Genomic DNA, 24342 nt, shown 5'->3' with positions numbered 1-24342 from the left:
CCAGTAAAATAAGAAAAAGACAATAGGGCATAAATCATGTCTTAATGACTTAGTATGCCACCTGCACCTATATACAGGGTGTCCCGTAGATATTACGACATATTGCACAAGATGATAACTGACATCAAGGCCTTCTTTTTTTTTATTCTTTACAAGTTAACCCTTGACTACAATCTCACCTGATGGTAAGTGACGATGCAATCTAAGATGGAAGCGGGCTAAAAAATTAAGAGGAGGATGAAAATCCACACCCCTTTCGGTTTCTACACGACATCGTAACGGAACGCTAAATCGCTTGGCGGTACGTCTTTGTCGGTAGGGTGGTAACTAGCCACAGCCGAAGCCTCCCACCAGGCTTACTAAAATAACGCAATACTCGTTTATGTAGGTGTAGTAGCCGAAATTTTACGGTTTTTAAATTATATAGATATTTGTGCAAAATACAAAAAACAATTATAGTACATACGACTGCATCATCACTTACCAGGTGATATTATAGTCAAGGGCTAATTTGTAAAGAATAAAAAAATACGACATATTTTACAAGGCGATAGATGAAATCAAGGCCTACTAAAATAACGCAATGTGTATTAGCCGAAATTTTACAGTTTTTAAATTATATTGATTTTTATACAAAGTACAAAAATCAATTATATTATAAAAAAAAAATTAAAATTTCGGCTAACATTATAATAATGCATTTAGTAGGCATTGATGTCATCTATCACCTTGTAAAGTATGTCGTAATATTAAGGGGACATCCTGTATATATGACTAAAGTAACATCAATGTTGAACGATTTCTTAGGATCAAATGCTATTTTCTGTAGCTCACGTGCTAAGGCGAAGTCGTAAAGGTTTAATGTGTGGGAGAGGCTGATTAATTAAAGCTATTGGTTATCGTAACCCACCCAGACTGATAGTGATCCCTGATAGTGCTGGGTTCATCGCATTACTTCACCAAATTAGAATTAGTACAGTTTTATCAAACCCGCCCCGCGGTTTTACTTGCATAGTTCCCGGTATCGTTGAAATACTGGGATAAAATTTAGCCTATGTTATTCATTAAAAACGTAGCTTTCTAATGGTAAAAGAATTTTAAAAACCGGTTTTGTATATCCATTACCCAACTAAATAATATTAGTATTACGAAGCACATGTCCAAAAGTAAGACATGACTAAGTTAAAAATAATATCTATTGAATAATTTTTAAAAATTTAATTTTTAATCTGCCAATTTTAAACTATGTGCTAAACTTTTAAACGTAGTTTTAAGAAAAGCATAATAGGTACGATGAATATTTTGATTGGGTATAGATGCTTGAAGGCAAAGATTTACTTTCACAGGAGGAGTCGGTACGAATAATTAATTTATAAAATTTGCCGAACCAGTGGTAATCACTAAAACAAACATGAGGTATTTATTTACTAGAGAGTAGTGTTTGTAAACTAAAAATTAAATAAATTTAATATTGTGCTATTTATTTGCAAAGTTGCATTTAGTAAAGTTGGTGTATTTATACTACAAACCCTTGAAAAAAAATTACCTGTAAAATGAACCAAAATGAATAACGCTAAGAAGGCTGTTACTATATTAGAAAATAACTCTGAGCACTATGCCGTCACTTCTGAGCGGTACATGTGAGTATGATGATTAAAAATAAATGTCGAAAAATCTAGTGCCGTGCTAAAGTAACCGCAAATCAGTACAAATTTTTATTTCCTCGACTGTTGCAGACGCAATATAGGTCATTTATTACTATGCGACATTTGTGTAATTCCTTTTGTAGTCTATATTTTATTCAGATGCTACTTATGAAGGATATTTAAACGGTGTCAATATAAAAATACTCAGAGGACATTACTTTGACAACGCATTCAAAACATGTGATTTCCTTCCCCGATAGTAACTCGCACTCCTTTGTTAGAGTCCCCGAAAAAGATTTCCTGCACCGCTATGAAGACATATTGCTTTTCGCGTTTTTGAACTCGCGCTCTTGACGCGTATTTACGTATTCACACTCGCATTACTAGTTGTACGTTCGAGATGAGAGGCGAGCCTGTGTGAAGCGGGCTTGTATGCGTTAGCTTAACGATACCACTGTATGTTGCACCTTTAAACCTCCCGCGTGTCTATGCAAACGAGGCTGGAGTACGGATGACGTATGTAAGCACAGGGATCTCGTTGTATTGGTGATTTGCGACGTAGGCTTTGCCGTATGTGTGCGTGTGTTGGTATGCCAGTCGCCTCTAGGCGCGCTATAGATGGGGGTGGGCTGCCCAAGAGGATGGGGTATAAAGGAAAACCATTTACATTTGAGCGATTCGTCCAATTTAAAATTCCTACAAGATAGCTTAGACACGGGTGCCATTCTTTTGAAGAGGCGAGCATCATGCAAGGGACATTTCTCTGTTATTTCTTCGAGTTGTTTGGAATGGAGTTTTACTTTTTAAAAGGCATTTTTAACGAGCTAATCTATTCGCATTTTGTAAAAGTAGACATGTAATATTTCTAAAAAAAATATGGAGGATTCAGATAGAAAGCGATAGCAACGGAGCGTCGGTTATGAATATGAATCTAGGGTACGAGAATCGGTCTGGGAGCGTTCCATCAAAACGTCATAGGTCGCACTCAGGACAAATTTGCTCGCTTGGCCACGTCCCGCGTTTTACGAGCAATGCCGAAGATTCAGCACCCAAGGGAGACATTCGGCCTCCAAAAACTTTACCCGTTACAAATTTGTTTTTTTTTTTGCCTTATCTGCTCCCCGCGCTTTTGGCAAACCTAATTCCGTATTCAAAAATATTTCTGCAAGTATTGTGTTCGTACAGAACGAACATTTTATTGCCGTCCATATAACGTTTCAAAAGTTAGTCAGTTTCGACCGCGTTCCTTCGATATTCTTTCGAGTGTCTCTTGTCTTTTTTTATACCAACACCAATTATTATTATTGTTTGATAACTTTTTGTGCTTAATGGTTTTATGGTATTATACGGTTATAGATTGCGTGACATTAATATTCCAAGTTTTTTGGGTTATACGGTCTTCTGTCATAATTAGCATACCTACTGTTTTAGTTAGGTAAATTTATATTTTCATAATTTCATTGAACTTCAATTCTTTAATTCTAAGTAGGGATGCTAGCTATATTTTGTAGTACATCTATTGACTATTTCTATAATTTGAATTTTATGACTTTCAAATGTTTTTATTTCAAGTGTGGATGCTATATCTAATGAGCATTGTCTGTTTTGATCTGTCTTCTCTATCGTAAAAAAGGTACTAGCTAGTTTGCAAAAACCGCTGATTAAATAAACATGTGACATTTAAATTAGAAATTAGTTTTTCCCCTGTTACCATTGGACTATAAATTTCATCATCATCAGTCTACCATAGCCAATTAGGATGTCTCTCTATAGAAGAAAGGAAGGGCTGGATGGAACCCACCATGCCGTTCTAGTGCGAGTTACATAATATAAAAAAGAATACAAAAACCGAGAGCTTAACGTGCTCTACAAGGCACGGGGATGTAACACCATCGACCTCCCAACTCTGGAATAAGAATTTTTAACTAAAACCCCGACAGGAATCGAACCGATGACCTCGTGTTTTGAAACCACATATACTTACCGCGGTACCAATGAGACAGTTTAAAAGCAACATAACTGTATGTATATGTAGGTTTATGATATATAAATTTCATGTTTTCTGTATTTATATATTTTGTTTATATCATAATTGTGTACGATTGTGCAAAGTATGTATTTTTATAATATGGAAATATTTAATTATAGTGTTTTTATTTTTTATTATATTAGTTATTATTATTTATAGTGAATAGTACTTATTTATTGTATTGCAATATCCCATCTCACAGGATATTTAGATTATTTATGTTTAGGTTGCCTGGAAGACAACTCCATCTTAGAGTGCATCATCATTTACCATCAGGTGAGATTATAGTCAAGGGCTAACTTGTAAAGAATAAAAAAATAAAGATCACTATTAGTGACAAGATCGCCTTTTGCCTATAAAATAGATGTGTTCTTTTGTTATTTTCTGTTTTGTCAGTTATTATAAATAAATGAATAACTTTATGATATTTATTATGTAATTTACGAAGAGCAAAATTTCTAGACGGAACACCCAAAAATATTTATTATGTAATTTACGAAGAGCAAAATTTGTAGACGGAGCACCCAAAATTCAACCTACAAAACGAGCTGACATTTTCATAAGCATTTCATAAGTCATAAACAAGTACAAAAGTGGCCCATACAATCTACAGTAAGTTCTAATCAAGCACAACACGACACAGACAATACGGTGCGTTGTTAGTGCCTTATTTTGCATTCATGGAATTTTCTTAAGCGTTCAGAACGGGGTGGTCGTACCACCCAATTTAGCATTCATATTTTGAACCCAATCGAGCCAAACCCAAAGGTCGTGCGTTGATTTTGTAAAGTGGATTTACACTTATTTATACTTTACGTGTAGTATTTACTCGTATAGACTAATAGGATGCAACTTTTGTCGGCCTCCGTGGATTTACAAGACGGAAGTCCTGGGTTCGATCCCTGGCTGGGCCGATTGAGGTTTTCTTAATTGGCCCAGGTTCGGCTGTGGCTAGTTACCACCCTATCGACAAAGACAAAGACGTACCGCCAAGCGATTTAGCGATCCGGTGCGATGGTGTGTAGAAATCGAAAGGGGTTTTCATCATCCTCCGAACAAGTTAGCCCGCTTCCATCTTACATTGCATCATCACTTAACATCACTTAACTTAACTTGTAATGAATATAAAAAAAAACTATTATTTATTACGTGAAAATTGCGACCAAACGATATTATCTCGTGAAAAGAAATAGACTTATTTATACAAATGGCGGTGCAACCGGAAATACCACATCTGTTTAATTGTGTTGGTATGAAAGGGTTCCAATTATGTTAGAGTAGTCATAGAGACGACATTTTGTCTATTTTTCTTCACTTGGTTGCATGTTAGCACTACCGTATAAGCCTAAGATGCGCACCACGACCTATCTCGATAAGACATAGTTGACCAATAGCGACCGAACTGGAAATAACGCCCTCTCTTTTATTGCGATGGGATTAAAGAGAGAGCGGAATAAAAAGGATACTTTAAACGTGACCTTTCGACAAAACGAGTCGTCTAATAATTTTTTTTTTAAAACGGCAAAAAATAGATAGCTTATATTCAATATTCGCAAATATAATCTATACATGGAGCATCTCGTGTCGTTCCAAATGACATTTCACCACCGGCGTATACGGTTTCGATTTGATTTCCTGCAACGTCTTTCCATTTTTAAGTAGTCATCGCGACATTTGATTTTATTTTCTGAACGAAAACGTAACCTTCTTTGACGAGTTGCTACTCGTGACGAGTTTAAATTTAGAATAGTTTTGTCGTTCTGAAATACAGGCATGGAAAATAAAACTATGAGCAACTTAAGTAAATTTTAAGTAGACTATCTAAGAGCCTTAATAGCCTGGGCTATGATTTCTGCCTCCGATTCCGAAGGGTGTAGGTTCGAATCCGTTCCCGGGCATGCACCTCCAACTTTTCAGTTGTGTGCATTTTAAGAAATTAAATATCACGTGTCTCAAATGGTGAAGGAAAAACATCGTATATAACCTGTATGCCATAGAATTTTCTTAATTATCTGCGTGTGTAAAGTCTGCCAATCCGCATTGGGCCAGCGTAGTGGTGTAACCTCTCATTGTGAGAGGAGACTCGAGCTCAGCAGTGAGCCACCAAGCTGCTCAAGTTTCACATAACTAACAAATTCATACCATGTAAAAGCATTTCAAACATTATGTACACATTTATATAACTTTATGTGTATGAAACTAACAATGGTATACCCGTTATAAAAGTGATTTTAATTTTTTCACGTACCGACCATTACTATAATCGTTTAAGAGCCTGTCACGGTTAGACCTTCGTGCTTTTATAAAAGCACAAAGTTGGTCAGTCTTTGCTCCTATCATATAGGTAAGTAGCGGGTAATATAGGTTTCAATCTATGACAGTATTGATTTTTTTTTTAATTCAGGATACTTCTTTAAATCATTAGCCTAGTAGCCAGGCCATTTTTTCGATGAAAACCATTGTCTACTAACTAACTATCGTAAAGTGTTTTAAGTAATACAAAAATGTACGCCTCAATATTTATTGTTCTGCTGCTTTTTTGCTCTATTATGCTTTTTATTTTATTATAAGCTGTTTAGTTTATTAAAATAACAACAGAACAAAGGTCTAGACACTCAATCGGTCAAAATGATTTTCGGGTATTAGGAATCAAGTTTTCTGTTATGATTTTCTGTTATGTTTTCTGTTATTATGTTATGTTGTCTAGAAAAAATTAAACCAATATGCTTTTAACTTGTTACTATACTAAGTATTTTATGAAAGAAAGAAGAAAGAAGAAAGAAACTATACTAGTTCAAACTCTACTTCTATACTGGTGTTACTATGGGTAATGTTGTCTACCGCAATATAGTATAGATTATGAGCATAGTCTGATAGTCTCCCAGCTTTTAGAACTTGACGAAGGTCTGACTCCCACAGGCTTTCGCTCTATAAATAAACTATTTAAATTGCAAACATGAAATACAAATATTTACAATAGTCGCTTTTCCGAATAATAACAACCATATTAACATTTTTAATGAGGACCAGAGGCACAAAATGACACTATTTAAATTCGAATATTAACGAGAAAATTAACTAGGTTTAGACAGTAGCGAGTCGCAGGGATTCGCTGGATGCAGATGGCTCAGTATCGTGATGTTTGGAAGTCCCTACAAAAGGTTTAAGTCCTGCAGTGGACGTACATCGGCTGATATGATGATGATGATGATGATGATGAGCTAGTAGCACAGTTTGCCTTTATTAACGGACTTTACAAAAGGAGATACCTACTCTGTTTGAGTCGTATTGTTCGCGAATTTCTCCAAACTACTGATCTAAATTGGATGATGTTTTTGTTATTATATTTTTATATTTTCAAGAGAAGACCTATACCTAATAGGTATAGTTCGAAGTTCGTTATTCTTTCAGAAAATTAATTGTACCAAAACATTTATTATCTATACTAATATTATAAAGCTGAAGAGTGTGTTTGTGTGTTTGTTTGTTTGATTGATTGAACGCGCTAATCTCAGGAACTACTGGTCCGATTTGAAAAATTCTTTCAGTGTTAAATAGCCCATTTATCGAGGAAGGCTATAAGTTATATATTATGCCCATATTCTTACGGGAACGGGAACCACGAGGATGAAACCGCGCGGCGTCAGCTAGTTTATAGATAAACGGTTTCACGCCTTTCTATTAATAGGTACTCATATTTTTTTTCTATAGAAATAAATGTAAGATATTTTTTATTTAGGTAATAATTATTTATAATTTCCAATAAATGCGAATAACAAAGAACCTAATTTATTTAGGCAGCTTCCAAGGGATCTGGTTTTCGCTTTCCTTGCGAATTTTCAAGATAATATAATATGGCAGCAGTAGAAATATAATTAGTGTTTGTTAAAATCGTTAACTGCCAGTAAATAGTATAAAATCCCGCTAGAAATTCACCCGCCACGTCGAATTACGAATATAATTTCAATATAACATCTAGTTATTGCATTTGCACAACAATTTTCCTTGCACACACCAAAGTGAGCCAACTGTTTTATTATTAAAATCGTAGGGGTGACCGGTCTACTTAGAATATATTGAATTTTAATTTGATACTGGCCATCCACTTTATTACTAACCGTTTAGACTGAACACAGTTTTCTCAAAAACACTTCCTTAGTATTAAATTCCGATGAATGGAACCTCGATATGATAAAATTATTTGTTTAGACAAACTTTTATGGAATTGATTTAGTTCTAGTAGCAGATTATTTCATAAATATTATATCGATTGTATTTTATAACTTCACTATTGGTTCTTCGAATTATATGCCTTGTTCATTGTCAGTGTTCACATAAATCGACCCATAGACATTGAGCCCAAGGTGTTGAAACGGTGACCATGCAATTTTTTTATTCTTTACAAATTAGCCCTTGACTACAATCTCACCTGATGGTAAGTCATCATGCAATCTAAGTTGGAAGCGTGCTAACTAACTTGTATGGAGGAGGATGAAAATCCACACCTCTATCTTTTTCTACACGACATCGTATCGGAGCTAAATCGCTTGGGGGTACACCTCTGCCGGTATGGTGGCAACTCGCCACGGCCGAAGCCTCCAGCCAGCTAGACCTGGACCAATTAAGAAAACCGTGCATACCACTGCGCCACGGAGATCGTCAAAGAAAGCTTAGCTATGGAAATCCAAGGTCTATAAGATGTCTATAATACCATGCATCCGTCTGATAATAGCTTACGCTAATGGTAATGTTTGTCCGTCGCCCCGACAGTGCTTCCTGTCTCTTGCAAAGACTTCCATCCATCATAGGAGCATCCAGCTCCCTTCAACGAGCTTGATGCCCTCGGTTCATCTACAGTTACTATATTTTATAATAATAGGTAATGAATTAAAAAATGAAATCTTTTAAAGTAAACGAATTGAACAGTAATTGTACACTGCAACTTGGTACTACTACCCTTGGTTCGGTTACTAGGTAAGTATTTACTCTCAAGATAAACTGACAATTGACAGCTGCAACTGTAATTTGATCAGGAAGAGATCATTACAAGATAAACAACTATATTCCACAAACAAATAGCAATTTACGTGAACAGTAACATTAATACTAAGCAGGAAACAGAGGCATTTCATCCCGCAAATACACTACGTGACAATAAATTCTGCACACCATCGACGAAGTCACGCTTAGTTATACAAAATAGCGATATGAAAGCTTGAAGGCCTATTATGTAAAATTGTTTGCAATTTCCCCGACAGAACTTAAACGATTCGCAAATGCCGATTTCACATACGTCATAATTCTTCGGCACACAATGAAATTGCACTCGGCTTTTTCACGTTTGCTATAAAATCAGCCTTTAACTGTATATGATTTTTTTTACTAGATATTTGTAGTATTAGTTAGTTTTGTAGTAGAGCCTATTTTATCCACTCTGTCATGGGCCATTAAAAATAGACTGTACTTCTGTTAACACTGTGGCTACTCTTCTATCTTAGAGGCCTAATGCAGTATAAGGTTCCTATAATTGAGAGTTGTTAAAATTACAAACACCTCCATTCTATTTATTTGTTTATAAGATCAATAATCCATGAAGCGAATTTTCAAATTCCAAACTGAAAAGGCTCAGATAAAATTATCTATAGCTCCATAACAAGGCATGGATGCGATTTATAACGTGTCTTATACAAAGATTCAGTTATTCTACTAGTATTTAGGTGTAGTAATTATACGTACCTACATATAATAAAAATGTAATGAAACCAAATCCGTACATTAAAATATTTATCAGATTTTATTTTTCTATTAGTTAGTATGTTCAATAATAGGTCGTCGTCGTCATCAACCCAAATTCGACTCACTGCTGAGCTCGAGTCTCCTCTCAGAATGAGAGGGGTAAGGCCAATAGTCCTCCACGCTGGCCCAATGCGGATTGACAGACTTCACACACGCAGAGAATTAAGATAATTCTCTGGTATGCAGGTTTCCTCACGATGTTTTCCTTCACCGTTTGAGACACGTGATATTTAATTTCTAAAAATGCACACAACTGAAAAGTTGGAGGTGCATGCCCCGGACCAGATTCGAACCCACGCCCTCCGGAATCGGAGGCAGAGGTCATATCCACTGGTCTATCAGGGCTCTCTATCAATAATTATCATTCAATAAATAATAATCAGTATTATTTGAGGGTTAACGTAGGGTACAGAAAACCGAAAGTTTATAATGAAACACCGTGCAGTGATATCAGAGTTATTTTAAAAATGAATCGCTAGAAAAATGTGTCACACAAGACGACACTATTACCGTATCTAATAGAAAACATTACCGGGGAACACGCTAGAGTCCTACTAAATACGAAAAAGTAATAAATATAACGACTCGGCATCACGCATCCAAACTCAGTCAAATTAAAAGTTGACTGCTTGCCGTAAACGATAAAAAATCCAACTAGGCTCTTCCTACGTTTTATTCCATAATGTTACCGCTTTAGTAGTTTTCCTTTGTTCCAATGAATTTTTCGTAATGAGTTTTCCCGATGCTAGTTGCGAGGTTTTGCTTTTTCACCCTATTATCGTCACATAGCAAATCAAAAAATCAAAAATCGAAATTTATTTATTTATTTCAACACACAATAAGAAATTTTTAACAATAATAATTAAATAGTTCCCTGGGTTCCAAACTAGCTTTCACTTTATCTTGAAAGTTAATATCCAGTCATGGAAACCACCATATCGACTCCAGCATGCATGCCGATGCAATATGTAATAAATAATAATCAATTGGTTAAGAAAACTATTCCAGACCAGCAGATTCACTTACTTTGACTATAGTTGACGTATGAAATTCAGATTTTATATAACAAATATCATCCGGTGCCTACTGACAACCCTTTGTGGATATCATACAGTAGATAGATGACATTTTTTAGTTGATTTGATGTTAATTTTAAACGGTAATAAAGACCAAATTAGTGAATAGGCTAGTACTTAAAGGATAGGCGTTGCCAACTTAAGGGTAACAGCGTCAGAGTATTGGGAATTGCCATGTCATGGAATAAGGTGAGCAGTTTGGTATATTTTTTTCATATAAATATTATTTTCATTTAATTTATTACACTTCAATAAGACAGATGTTTGAACCTTTGGTAGTAGTAATTTAAAAATAAACTTAAATTCTTCTGGGTTCTAGTAAAAACGAGTACCTATACAGTAAAATGTTAACAATTTTCTGTTAGTAATTCCTCCAATCCTAATAATAATCATATGAAAACATCAAATTAGCCACGACTCTACAATGGTAGACAGTTTCAACAAACAATCGTTTAAGCTAAGAAAAAAATTGCCATAACCAGTAGCAATTACAAAATGGGCATAACAACGCTGGTTAGCTATTCACAAACGACTTAGGAAATAATTCTTAATACGACATTGATTAGGCTGTAGTCATGAAAATCGGGCTGCATGTACCCTACGTAATGACAATTTAAAGACTTGTATATTATCGCACACTGCCTCTTGAGCCGCAGCAGCATCCATGTGACTTATTCATAGTCGTTCGAAGGATGAAGTATAATATGACTTTTGTTAAAACACTGTTTAAAGCTAGCTTTCTACTACTGACAGTCAGCGACTGGCTTTACGTCAGGTTTTCACGTTTATGTATTCAGTGAGACTAAGTAAGTCGAGCCACTACGACGTAGTACACCGTGTGATACAAAAATTGCATATCAATGGAAAACCATTAAATGACACATAAGTTCAGTACATCTAAGAGCACGGCAGTGCCCCCGCATGTCAAAACGGCAAGGCCGTGCTATACTTTTCTCGTAGCAATTCAAGCCATTTTCGACCCCCTTTAAATAAGTTGTGGATGAAACCAGAAGCGTGAATTTTGAGTACCCATGCAGGCATTGTATATTATAAATACTTGAAAATATATGGCATGAATCATCAATATCAGCCAAATTTAACAGCCCACTACAGTGTCAGGTCTTCTTCCATAGAGGAGAGGGGATTTAGAGCTTAAATCCACCACGCTGCTCCAATGCGGCTTGTTGTTGTCGTCAGTAAGATGAAAAATACTATAAGTAGATACTAATTAAAATATATATTTCTTTAGAGTGATTCTGCTTAAGATTCTTAAACATTTAATGGAGATACGGTGGCTAGCAAATTATTATATAACTAAATAAAGTGTCACAGTAAACGCAAGATGTGTGCGACCCTTGTGACAGTGTGCGGTCACCAGTAAAGGTCCATTTTATTATCATGTCATATGATTCTAGGACCTATTAACCCTTACGACAACAGCGTAATGATTTTGGAGCACGCAAATGCTTAGTTTTTCTTTTTCTTTGAATATTTAGTTAGGGATTTTCATAATGTATAAGCACAGTAGATATAACAAGGTATAAGCCTGTATGAGGATTTGTTTTTTGTATACCTACACTCTATTCTTTAGGTATATACCTACCTACACTACATATTATCTTTAATGGTTAAGAAAACGAAAATTCTTCAGAATATTTTGTAGTGCAGGATCGAAATTTCAACAGACAGAAGTAATTTCGCATTTGTAATTATTCTACCAAAAAATACCCATTATTAGTCATCTATACTAATATTTTAACGCTGAAGAGTTTGGTTGTTTGCTTGAACGCACTAATCTCAGGAACTGCTGGTCCGATCTGAAAAATCTTTCCGGTAATTCCTGAGATTAGCGCGTTCAAGCGAACTAACAAACAAACAAATTTTTCAGCTTTATGATATTAAGTGTAGATAATCTATAGAATGTTTAATAAAGTAAGGTTGAGGGCAGGTACAAGTAATCTAATAGGGTAATTACGGTTTTCAAACAATCTTTAAGAATTAAAGCTAAGTAACAGGGGCCCAGGGAGTTTACTAATTTATTAACCGCATCCATCGACCAACTTACAGAAATTAACTTAGCCATAATACCTTCGTACGTATCGGCATAGGGTGCTTGAACTGTCTTGATACTTTGCACTGATTTAATATTGAATTAACTATTGTCGTAAGACTAAAAAATACATGTTTTTTTTAAATTTAATAAATTTAATGCTGGAAAAGTTTGCTAAAACGTAATTATGTTTGCTACTCAACCACGCCAAAATATGATGAGGCAGATTATAGTTGAATATCAGATCTGTAATAAAGTATCATAAGCATAGAATTTTTAATGACAATAATCATATAAGCTATGTAGATATAGATATGTAGATGGGATAGTATTCAACCAAAGTGGAGAACGTCAAACGTTAAAAGTCACTTTATTCAATAATTGTTTAGAGGAAGGAAGATTTTATATTAAGAAATTAGTAAAAAATACATACAATCCACACACTAAACATACCATTAAACTTTTCATTTTATATAATTTAAAAATACTGTTTTGTAGGTATATAAATTATTTTAATGACAAAAGTTAGTAAAGAGCCATTCAAAGTCAGCAAATAAACAAAGTCCTACGTACCAAGACATCACTGTTCATCTATAAGACATCGTCACGGCAACTCATAATAGGCTCGAAATTTTCTTATACGTTAACTTTTACATACATTAAGCTATATCTTAGGGGTGGCCACAACTAAGTATCCACCCCCATTACCGTACTAATCTAAATTGATGGCGCGTCCAAAAACCGGACATTTTACCCCGCATTAGTAATTTTTCCGCGTAAAATAATGTAATAAAGTTAAGCCATTCATTACTTAAGGCGGTCTATTAGCCTTTTAAAGATATGAGTTTGTTTCAAGGTGCCTTAAATTAGTAGATTAAGCAAGAAAAGGTAAGCTAAAAGCCTTGCGCAGAGGTATAAATTATTGAATTTATTTTTCTGAAGTAAAAATAAAAATAAAAACTTAGATAAAACTGCGAAAGCTCAATTGAAAGCTTATTTTTTAACTTTCGTCAAGTTATATTGACATAAGCCAGGATGTAAGAATAAAGCTTTAGATAAAAAAAGAAATAGTTACCGAAAACAAATCAACATCGTGTTTTTGTAATGTCGATTACCATTTTATTCCCTGTACATTGGTTTATTCTGTAGGTTTTTAGGCTAGTGATGATGACTTACGCGCAGCGACCGGAAGGTTTTGAACGAGAACTGATTTTATCATAATCTAAATATATAAAACTCAAAGGTGACTGACTGACATAGTGATCTATCAACGCAGAGCCCAAACCACTTTACGGATCGGTCTGAAATTCAGCGTGCCGATAGTTGTTATGACGTAGGCATCTGCTAAGGAAGGATTTTGATAAATTCTACCCCCAAGGGGATAAAATAGGGGATGAAAATTTGTTTGACAATTTGCTAATTTTACGGTGATTTGGCTGAAATTTGAAAGAAAAATAGATTTTACTCTGAATTAACACGTAGGCTACTTTTTATCTCGGAAAAATTAATGGTTCCCGTGGGATTTGTGAAAAACTGAACTGCACGCGGACGAAGTCGCGGGCGCCCGCTAGTCAAGTCATAAATTTTGAGTACTGGAAGATAATTGTATGGCTGTAAACTATACTAAGAAGTAGGAATACTTATAGGAATACAGTACATAGTATTACTATTTTATTCTCGTACCTTTAAGCTAGTGACTATATCTTGGAATAATATTGTAATATTTTGTAACTTCGTAAATAACTATTAACATATAACACCAATAGATTTTTTTTACAATCTCTTCATCACTTACAATCTCACCTGATGGTAAGTGATGATGCAGTCTAAGATGGAAGCGGGCTAACTTGTTAGGAGGAGGATGAAAATCCAAATTCCTTTCGGTTTCTACACGGCATCGTACCGAAACGCTAAATCGCTTGGCGGTACGTCTTTGCCGGTAGGGTGGTAACTAGCCACGGCCGAAGCCTCCCACCAGCCAAAATTTCCGAAAATAAAGTAATACTAATGTAAAGTAAAGTAATACACGCGTTCCATTTTATTCTCTGTCAACGGCGAATTATGATGCACGTATCGTAAAGAAAAAAACCTCCTCCAAATCGGAAGAAGGTTTTGGAAGCGCTACCTAAATTATGGACACACAAACAAATACAGAACCCTCTATTTTAATGTTGGTTAAACAGCAGAATTAATTTAGATAATTATCTCCATTGTGTGACACCAATATTCAGTCACGTGCGTACTCATTGGCGATCAATTATCCACAATTTGAAGCACTCAAAGATAGCATGACGACCGTACGAACAATTTGTATATGACCACTAATTGAGCAGAGTAGTGAACTTTCACAGAGCCATCCACTAGTGCTAAGTGCAGATAATTAATTTTGGAATGTTAACACAGCCTGATTTTTGTCTCTGAGTTTACAGTTATCTCTAATTTCTTTTTCAATTTGGTGCTAGACGACGTATCACAAAACACGTTACTTTTTAAAAGGTGTTAATTTCTATTTCACTGACTATATTAGAGTGTACATTTATCGCCTGTTTTTAGCGTGCTCGTCCAATTTATATAACGAAAATTATTTGTGTTGAAAACGCCTGGGTTTTATGAACATTTATTTTAAGTGGGTAATCTTGATACTTTTAATTTCAAATTTAATAATGTAATTATCATCAATAAGAAAATTGTGACTTGACATTGATTTAAAGTACCTAACTATAAGGTTTTTATTCAATAACGTGAAATTGAATTCTTTTGTTTTTCGCCAATTACCTACTGACTGCAAAACAATCTGCCATTACTAGTATTTTGTTAACAATGAAATTATTGAGATTTTATCACAGCATTATATTAATCAATTTTGTGATCCTTTCGTTCCACATCATAATACTATTTAGGTACTTATTAATTGTGTTTTTTTTTTATTCTTTGCAAGTTAGCCCTTGACTACAATCTCACCTGATGGTAATGGATGATGCAGTCTAAGATGGAAGCGCGCTAACTTGTTAGGAGGAGGATGAAAATCCACACTCCTTTCGGTTTCTACACGACATCGTACCGGAACGCTAAATCGCTTGGCGGTACGTCTTTGTCGGTAGGGTGGTAACTAGCCACGGCCGAAGCCTCCTGCCACTTCGATACTTTAACATAAATACTCCCAGTAATGCAATTCAGTTAAATCATATTATCCAGGGTAGATATACGAGTGAATACTTTATGTACTTTTCTATCCAACAAACACAAATAACAGTAGATCGAAACAAGATTTAAATAATCTGTACCAAATTACTCTGTACAATTAGTCTAGATTGCCCATTAAAAGCGTCAGAGATTCATGCAAATGACCCTTATATGCGTATTTCAGACTGACAATCAGCACCAATCAATAATCTATTGGCAGACTAATGACAAGCCAAGGATGCCCGCCGGTTGCCACCGACAATTATTGGTAGCCACCGATTCTAATTGGACCCTCTCAGTAATAATTGGAATAATTAAAACTGAGAGCTGTATTGATGCGCGCTCGTTGACAATTTGCGAAATCTGTGTCATGATTAATCTATGCCTGATAGAATTGTTATTGCGCTGTGACTTTTGTTCCTGTATACAGGATGCTCAGGAGTATTTCCTATAACTTCAAGGTGTTGACAAGTACATATATAGGAGCCGAACTGCGTAACTAATATTTTTAACTAAAAATAAATCTTTGTGTTTTCATACAAAGTAATTCAAGTAATTCCGACTATCCATGTAACACATGTTATCTATCCTTGCATTTTACAATTCGTAATCGTAGTGGTAAAACTGTCGATATCAACGAAATATTGCAACTGGCACTTCGCACTTCGCTAGTAAGCTACTTCATGATATTTTTGAATGAATAAGTTTGGCTAGGTCATATAAGGATGCGATTTATGGGACACAATTTAAGATCTATTAACAAAAGAAATATTTTTACTCCGAAAATATTCATTTTAGATATTTTTAATTGATTTTCTTTAAAGAATATAACCCTAGAGTTATGGGACATACTCCTGAGCAACCTGTATATATCGTTTTTGTTTCGATATACGAGCCATTATGATGCCTCGTTGCTCCAGTGGCTAGCCTATGTGACTTCGGAGTACGAGGTTTGATTCCTGAAATATTGATGATATCATGATGATGTCCTAAGTTCCTAATAACCTATTTTGTATCTATAAGAGGATTCATTTTCATAATATCTATAAATGTTCAGTGTTCAGAACTGGCTATATGAAACATGCTACTAATAAATAAATTTATATGTATTCATGGTTTAAATTTATCTCGTATTCTCGTACTCATATCTTATTACAGTATTTAATAGAATAAATGATACGTACAAATAGTTTGCTTCCAATATCGTCCATCACCGTTTTTACTGCAAGACACACAATCTTAATGTACGGATATCCAATAAAGACGGAGTAATGTAATGAATAATTAGTTCCAGGGACCACCGAGTCGTCATGCCCACGCATCCGATGTCCCATAAACTAGTGGGGTAAGGAATCCCACCACAATTGTTGTGTCCGGTGTTAATAAAACGGCGTATATTTTAGCTATTTTGACAGTTCGAAGCTATTCGTAACACGTAATACACACGGCTCTGACGATTATCGAGTACTGCAGGTCTAGTGAGGTATTTTATGGAGGTTTGCTTAACCTACTAATATAGTAAGTACTTCCAGTAGTAGTAGCTTATGCGACAGCTCATCCAAGGAAGTACTTGGCCAAGGAAGTACATTCGATACTGTACTGTAGAATACAGCATATATAACATAATAGTACTGTAGAATATAGTTTCCGGTAAAATTGTAGAAATTTAAGGCGTCACATCAGGTTGATGGTACAGGGCAGCTCATTTTAGGACGAGTTACTTATATGCACTGCGAAGTGTTTTGCTCTGTTCGACGAGATAAATTTCCACTTAACATCGAGTAAACTAGTTCCTTTATCTGAGAATGTATCAAGTATAAAAAAAGATATCTAGATCTAAAATTAAAACTGTGTCAAATGCCCACCTCGTTATTTAAACATTTTGTATTAAAGAATTATAAGTACTTATATTTTGAACACGAAATTTTGCATAAGTAGTTGTTTGTTATTCTTTCACGCAAAAACTACTGCATGAATTTGGTTAAAATTTAGAATGCAGATAAATTATATACTCTTTGAACACATTGGTTAACTTTTTATTTCAACAAATTCATCGTCCTTATATACTTAATTCCTAATACTGACATACAACATCATGGCTTTATGAAAAACTTAATTTCGCGTGGACGAAGTTGCGAACGCCCTAACTTATAAGTACAACATTACTTGTGAATTAAAATAAAAAAAATATTTACTATAGCGTGGTTATAATTTTAATGTGTAACATGAACCGAGCCAGATTTGCTCGGCGCGCCATTGTACGCGTCTGTAAACCACGAGTAATGGCTGGAAGCAACTAGTACCCGCCTACAGTGTTCGTGAAAGCGTTCAGCTTACAACTTGATTTGTGATTTCAAAGATTATTGCTTGTACACTGTACACTCCATTATTGAGTCTGTGTAATTTAGCTTAAAGGTCCAATTGCTTTGTGATGTTAACCAATAAAATCAGCGATGGATGGCAATCGTTTTGCCAAGTAGTTAAATATCTTCCGGTGTTTAATTTGAAATTAAACTTTATAATCAACATTTGAGACGACGACTAATTAATTGTAATAATACGTTGTTGTCATGTAATTTTAACTTGCTCTATTAACATATTACATGACACTTCATGAATTATAAAGATAACACGATTTTAAAGTCAACATCATAGTTTATTTGTTGACTTTAACTTTGTTAGCCTTTGTGAAGTCAAAAAACTCACTTGCTTTATAATCATTTGGCAACCTTACTTACTTAAGATAGAGTTTATCCACTGAAATTAGAGACTGAAATCGGCCGGCAAATTAAAAAAAAAACGAATGTAAAAAACAGATAATAATGTTAATGAAAAAATAATTGCAAGTATCAAACTGAGTTATTCCAATATTTGTACCATAATTTTGGGAATGCCCTCCCGATTTTTTTTTTAAATCAGCTGGGTGTTTTAAAGCTCTACTTTCATTAGCCAAACTATACGCGTATACCTATAATAATAGGCTAAAGAACGTTCAACCCTTCTAAAATGAGGTAGGTCTCGCAGTCTTTTCGTCCACATTTTTGGAATCCGTGGCGCAGTGGAATATGCGGTGGATTTACAAGACGAAGGGTACGATCCCCGGCTGGGCCGATTGAGGTTTTCTTAATAAGTTTCTTAGTGGATTGCTTCGGCCGTGGCTAGTTACCACCCTACCAGCAAAGACGTACCGCTAAGCGATTTAGATCTTCGGTTTCGGAAGGGAAAGGATTTACATCCTCCTCCTAACAATTTAGCCCGCTTCCATCTTATATTGCATCATCACTTACATAGGTACAAAAATAGTACAAACGTGGTGACTGTTAATGTTATTAAATTCCCACAATGACATATTATACTAAAGATGTTACGCTACCAAAATATGAATAGCGACACGATCATACGCCCACAGCAAACACTTCTTCATTTCATTCACGACGGTTTCCTTGCTCGCTCCTAACAATGGAGTCCATTGACTCGGATTTTCCCTTTTTTTAAGCGTTGGTACGTTTTTTTTTATTTATCTCGCTTTTATGACAATTTTATTAAGGCTCGATGCCTACGCAGTGGTACCGCTCATTCATTAGAATGATACGTGTCTTGAAATAAGAAGGACCGTATGACTACATTATGGCTTCCTTTCCACGTTTAACTAACAGCTTGTTTTGTTTGTTTATTGTTTAAAAAAGATTTTTTTTTGTACTTTATTCATACTACTTCATGATTGTTATGCTACTTTGGGTAATAAATAATTAAATACTTACTAGTAATAAATGTAATTAATACTCAAGTAGATAACTGAAATGTTGGATGCATGGTGCATGCCCCGGACCGGATTTGAACCTACGCCCTCCGAATATAAGGCAGAGAAGGCTTTAAGTGCATTTAAAAAAATAATTACCACGTGTCTCAAACGGTGAAGGAAAAACATCGTGAGGAAACCTGCATATCTGAGAATTACCCCAATGACATTAATTGTAGATGAGAATGTCCTCTACATTTTTTGTCATATAAACTTTAATGTAAAACTAATAGTTTAGGAGATTTAGCTTGTTGGATTGCTCCCAAAAAAAAATTGGTTAAAAAATCTCGCGTCATGTAATTCTTGGAGTCATATATATGACTCCAAGAATTACATGACGCGATTTCCTGTAAGGTAGGTATGGCAATTAACGCCCAATGTGTAATAACGCCCGAATGCTAATAATCGTAGTTAAAGTCACGTGAGTTACGACACATTTCACGCACACATAGATTAAACCAATAAGAACGCTCAGACGCGGCGCGGCATGGATCACGCCACGATTATTCTCAGTTGCGACCCGCACCGCAAGGAGGCCGACAGTGCACGCTGTTATTATAAAATATACTCTGACAAATCGGTAAGTTTCAGTTTATTTTTCTACCTATCTATTTCTTATTTTGTGATTAGCTTTTATTAAAGATACCTTTATTCCATATTTCATTGAAGATTTCATTGATTTGTTTGTAATTATGTGTGAAAATATGAGAATAATAGAAGGTACTAATTGGGTAATAACGCCCCGTAAAGTCAGGTTTGGGCGTTAATAGCCTGTATGGGCGCTATTCTCCATAGTGTGGGCGTATATAAACAAGGTATTTTTTGTGTATCATAATGATCTGCTTTTTACAGATCGGGGAAATGACACCATTTAATTCCACACGCAAGAAAAGAGGGGAGTTGTGGACTGAAGATACCATGAAAGCTGCCATGAATGCTGTGCAAAGAGGACATTTGACTCAGCGATCAGCAGCAGCAAGGTATAATATTCCGCGTAGAACTTTGAGAGATCATTTAAAAACGGGTGAAGAAATGAAACGTTTGGGCAGAAAGCCTGTTTTAACGAATAATCAAGAAAAAGATTTAGTTTCGCGGATAAAAAGATTTGCAAGCATAGGAATTCCACTAACACCTAAATTCATTCGAAAACAAACTTTCTTATTTTGCGAGAGACATGACATCAAAAATAATTTTAATAGTTCGAAAAGGATTGCCGGTGTCGACTGGTTGCGATCCTTTTTAAAAAGAAATCCATCTATTAGCCAACGAAAACCGCAAATGATGAATGCAGCTCGTGCACAAAAATTAAATAAAGTTATTGTTCAACAACATTTTCAAAGTATCCGCAAATTATATAATGAATTAGATATACTGCGACATCCAGAAAGATTATATAATATGGACGAGAAAGGATGTCGAATAACTGTGCATAAACAGCACACAGTTTTGGCAGCAAAAGGGAGTAAAAGGGTTCATCTCATTGCTCCGGAACATGCAGAAAATGTGACCATAGCAATGTGTGTGAATGCCATAGGTACGGCGATTCCAGCTATGATAATTTTCAAAGGCCAAAGACAAAGACCAGATCTTATAGAAAATCTACCAGCTGGAACGCTAGTTAGAATGGCACCGAAGGGTAGCATGACCTCAGACTTATTTGTAGAATTTATTCAACACCTGGCAAAACATAAAGTCGCTGATAAATGTTTATTAATTTTTGATGGTGCAAAGTGCCATTTGTCAATTGAGGCGCTAGAAGAAGCTGATAAAAATAACGTAGTTCTCTATTGCCTTCCTTCAAATACGACCCACGAGCTGCAACCGTTAGACAAATCGGTAAATAAATCCTATGAACATCACTGGGATGAAGCTGTTATGAATTATTTGTCAGTCAAAGTTGATAGGACATTAAACAAAGCCGATTTCAATAAAATATTTTCGCAAGTGTGGCCCAAATGCATGACACATACAAATATAGTGAATGGGTTCAAAGCGACTGGTCTGTATCCCTATAACCCTGAAGCAATCCCGGAAGAAGCATTTGCTCCATCAGTTTTATCTGAAATTCCATATCCTCAAAATCAAAACAAACAAGTGCAGAATCCTAAATCTGATTCTAATATTGACACTTACTCTGATGAAAATCAGCCTAATATTGATTTTAACACATCAAACAGGCGGGACTCGACTCCTGATAGATTTGATGTTGATGCTGACGATTACCTGACTGTGACGCCACCTAAAGAGATTTCTTCTAAACAGTGTCAAAATATTCAGAATGTTTTGCCTAAATCAACAGGATTAAGGGCAGCAAAAATTTCTAGTATTGTTGATTATAGCTCATCTACTGATGTTTCTGAAAATGATTTGGAAAAAGCTCCGCATAATAATACACCTCATGATTCAGTCCATAGCTTATGTGCTTCACCATCCATATTTTCTGAAAATCTATATGTGCCTGAAGCACCACCAGAAGCGCCTGCAAACAAAGAAAGCTCTAATGATATTGATATTCCCAGTTGTTCAGGTCTGCAACGACCTATGTGCCGACAATACAGCTCTGACTCGTCTGACATAGATAGTTACATAATCAAGCCATCGCATAATAAGTTAAAATATTCAGTTGAAGACGTTTATGGTTATTTATCAGAGGAAGAAAATGAAAATTTAACTGTCATAAATAAAGGAGAAACAACACCTAAAAAGCAAACAGTAAATTCTGATGATGATGAGTCTGGTTCACTAGATGAAGATAATATACCATTATTCAATTTAAAGAGACAAAGTAACAAAACAGAATTTCATGAATTTTTGCCTACTCCTAATTACTCTATAACTAAAACAAAACGTCCACGAAAGAAGGCTATCAATTATAAAGGTCAACGTATTACTAAAGATCTCTTTAACAAAAACGATGAAGATAAAAATAAAACAAAGAATACCAAAACCAAAAAAAAAGAGAAAAACAAGAAAGATAAGATTAAATCAAAAAATAAAGTAATAAAAACAAAGGATAAGAAACAACAAAATAAGAAAAAGATAAATGAAAAAAAAGACGATACGGAAGACTGGTACTGCTATGCATGTCATGAAACTACAAAATTGGACATGAGACAATGTAAATTTTGCATGAAGTGGTACCATGAGGAGTGTGTGGGCCTCTCTATACATGACGAATATTTAATTTGTTCAAATTGCGAATAAATATAAAACGTACTACAATTCCAAATGACTGTAAGACTGATTACTGATAAGTACTTTGATTAGTTCTTAGGATATAATTAGTTTATTATTGATCTCATTAATTAAGCTTTGTACTTAATTCTGGGCGTTAATTGGCGCACTGTTCTGGGGCGTCATTAGCCATCTACGTTTTATAGCGCCCAATAAGCATTTTTTAATAATTTGTTTTTAATGAAAAAAAAATATATATGTTGATTTTCTATAATTATTAAACTTGTTAGAAGTGAGATATTTTTGTTAAAGATGATTAAATAGAAAATACGAGATATGTTGGACGTGTTACAAAATTTAAATATAGTAGTATTTGTAGGTCATTTATGACAATTATGATTCTTTCTAATAAAAGACAACAGAATATACTTTTTGGTTTTGTACGGCTATAAGTCAAAATATTTTTGTTTATTAAGATAATTTGTAAATTACTATGTGGGCGTTACTAAAAACCGTATGCTCAATAACGCCCATGACAGGGTATTCAAAAATTCTTTGTTTACATAATTTTATACGACTTATAGCACTTAAGTATTACTTTTTTGTGTTTATTTTTTGTCAATAAAACTATTTTTCTAAGCAGTTTTTTAATACAGTTGTTTCATTAAATAATATATTGATTTGAAATTAAGTGGGCGTTAATTGCCTACGATACCTTACTATTATAGAAGACAACACTAAAGTTCAAAGTAAAAGTAAAATACTACACGGATTTTTCTGCGCTTTGCACTGAAAATTAATAAAACCTTTTGTATCATTAAGATCGGCCATATCCAAAAATGCTCAACAAACAAAAAAAAAAACGAATACGAAATCGCTAGTAAAATTACAAAAATTAAACATTTCGCACCAAATTTTTAAATAGTATCTTAGTAGGTAAATCTGCAGAAAATTATATAAGTAACGAAGGTATATTATCTCTATACGGATCTCGTCGAGGCGATGTCTCATATTCTAATATGCATTTCACGTTGCTGCAGCGAACACGGTGCTTATCTTGTAATCGCAAGGGGCTTGAAGCTGGACGAATTATTTCATTAGCAACTTTACTTGTAAGGCTTAGTGTTCACTTGTTGTTGGGTTTCGTTCCTTACTTAAAATGTTAAACATAGTTGGCAGTATTATTTTGTCTTCATAAATTTTTATTATTTTACTAGCAGACGCCCCGCAGTTTCACCCGTGCATTTTCCGTGTCTGGAATAAGGAGATAAAAATAGCTTATAACACTCGCAAACAACGTGGCTTTCTACTAGTAAAAGAACTTTTAAAATCAGTACAGTAAAGAGTAAAGACGAAGATCCAGAGAACCTCACAAACTTTACCCCTTCAGTATTAGTATAGGTTTTGTTCTTATTTTATGTTCTTTTGCTAAGTATGACCAAAATTCTTGTTTCTCGTTACGTTTGAAATAATTACCTACCCGTAAAGATCATGTTAGGATTGAGTCTAAATGTCAATCGAACACTTAAGTTCTTGGGCTGTGACTTTAGCTCCTTAAACGAAGTGCCTCATGACATGATTAATAGAAA

General features: G+C 34.8%; 1 protein-coding gene across 1 annotated transcript; it reads left to right on the top strand.

Moving 5' to 3' along the window:
• The first annotated feature begins 19936 nt into the window (after positions 1–19936).
• Positions 19937–23470, top strand: LOC128198777 (uncharacterized). Its single transcript, XM_052885766.1, has 2 exons — positions 19937–20159; positions 20432–23470. The coding sequence occupies exons 1-2, from the start codon at positions 20067–20069 to the stop codon at positions 22781–22783; spliced, it is 2445 nt and encodes an 814-aa protein (XP_052741726.1). The 5' UTR covers positions 19937–20066; the 3' UTR covers positions 22784–23470.
• Positions 23471–24342: the final 872 nt, after the last annotated feature.

Source organism: Bicyclus anynana, chromosome 15 (assembly GCF_947172395.1).
Source record: "Bicyclus anynana chromosome 15, ilBicAnyn1.1, whole genome shotgun sequence".
Lineage (NCBI taxonomy): Eukaryota > Metazoa > Arthropoda > Insecta > Lepidoptera > Nymphalidae > Bicyclus > Bicyclus anynana.
Note: the sequence above shows the minus strand (reverse complement) of the source record. Positions and strands in the feature narration are given on the sequence as shown.

Excerpts from the sequence above, each read along its gene's own strand:
- LOC128198777 (XM_052885766.1), top strand. The coding sequence starts at position 20,067 with ATGGATCACGCCACGATTATTCTCAGTTGCGACCCGCACCGCAAGGAG. Across the intron at positions 20,160-20,431 it reads AAATATACTCTGACAAATCG|ATCGGGGAAATGACACCATT; the intron begins GTAAGTTTCAGT and ends TGCTTTTTACAG.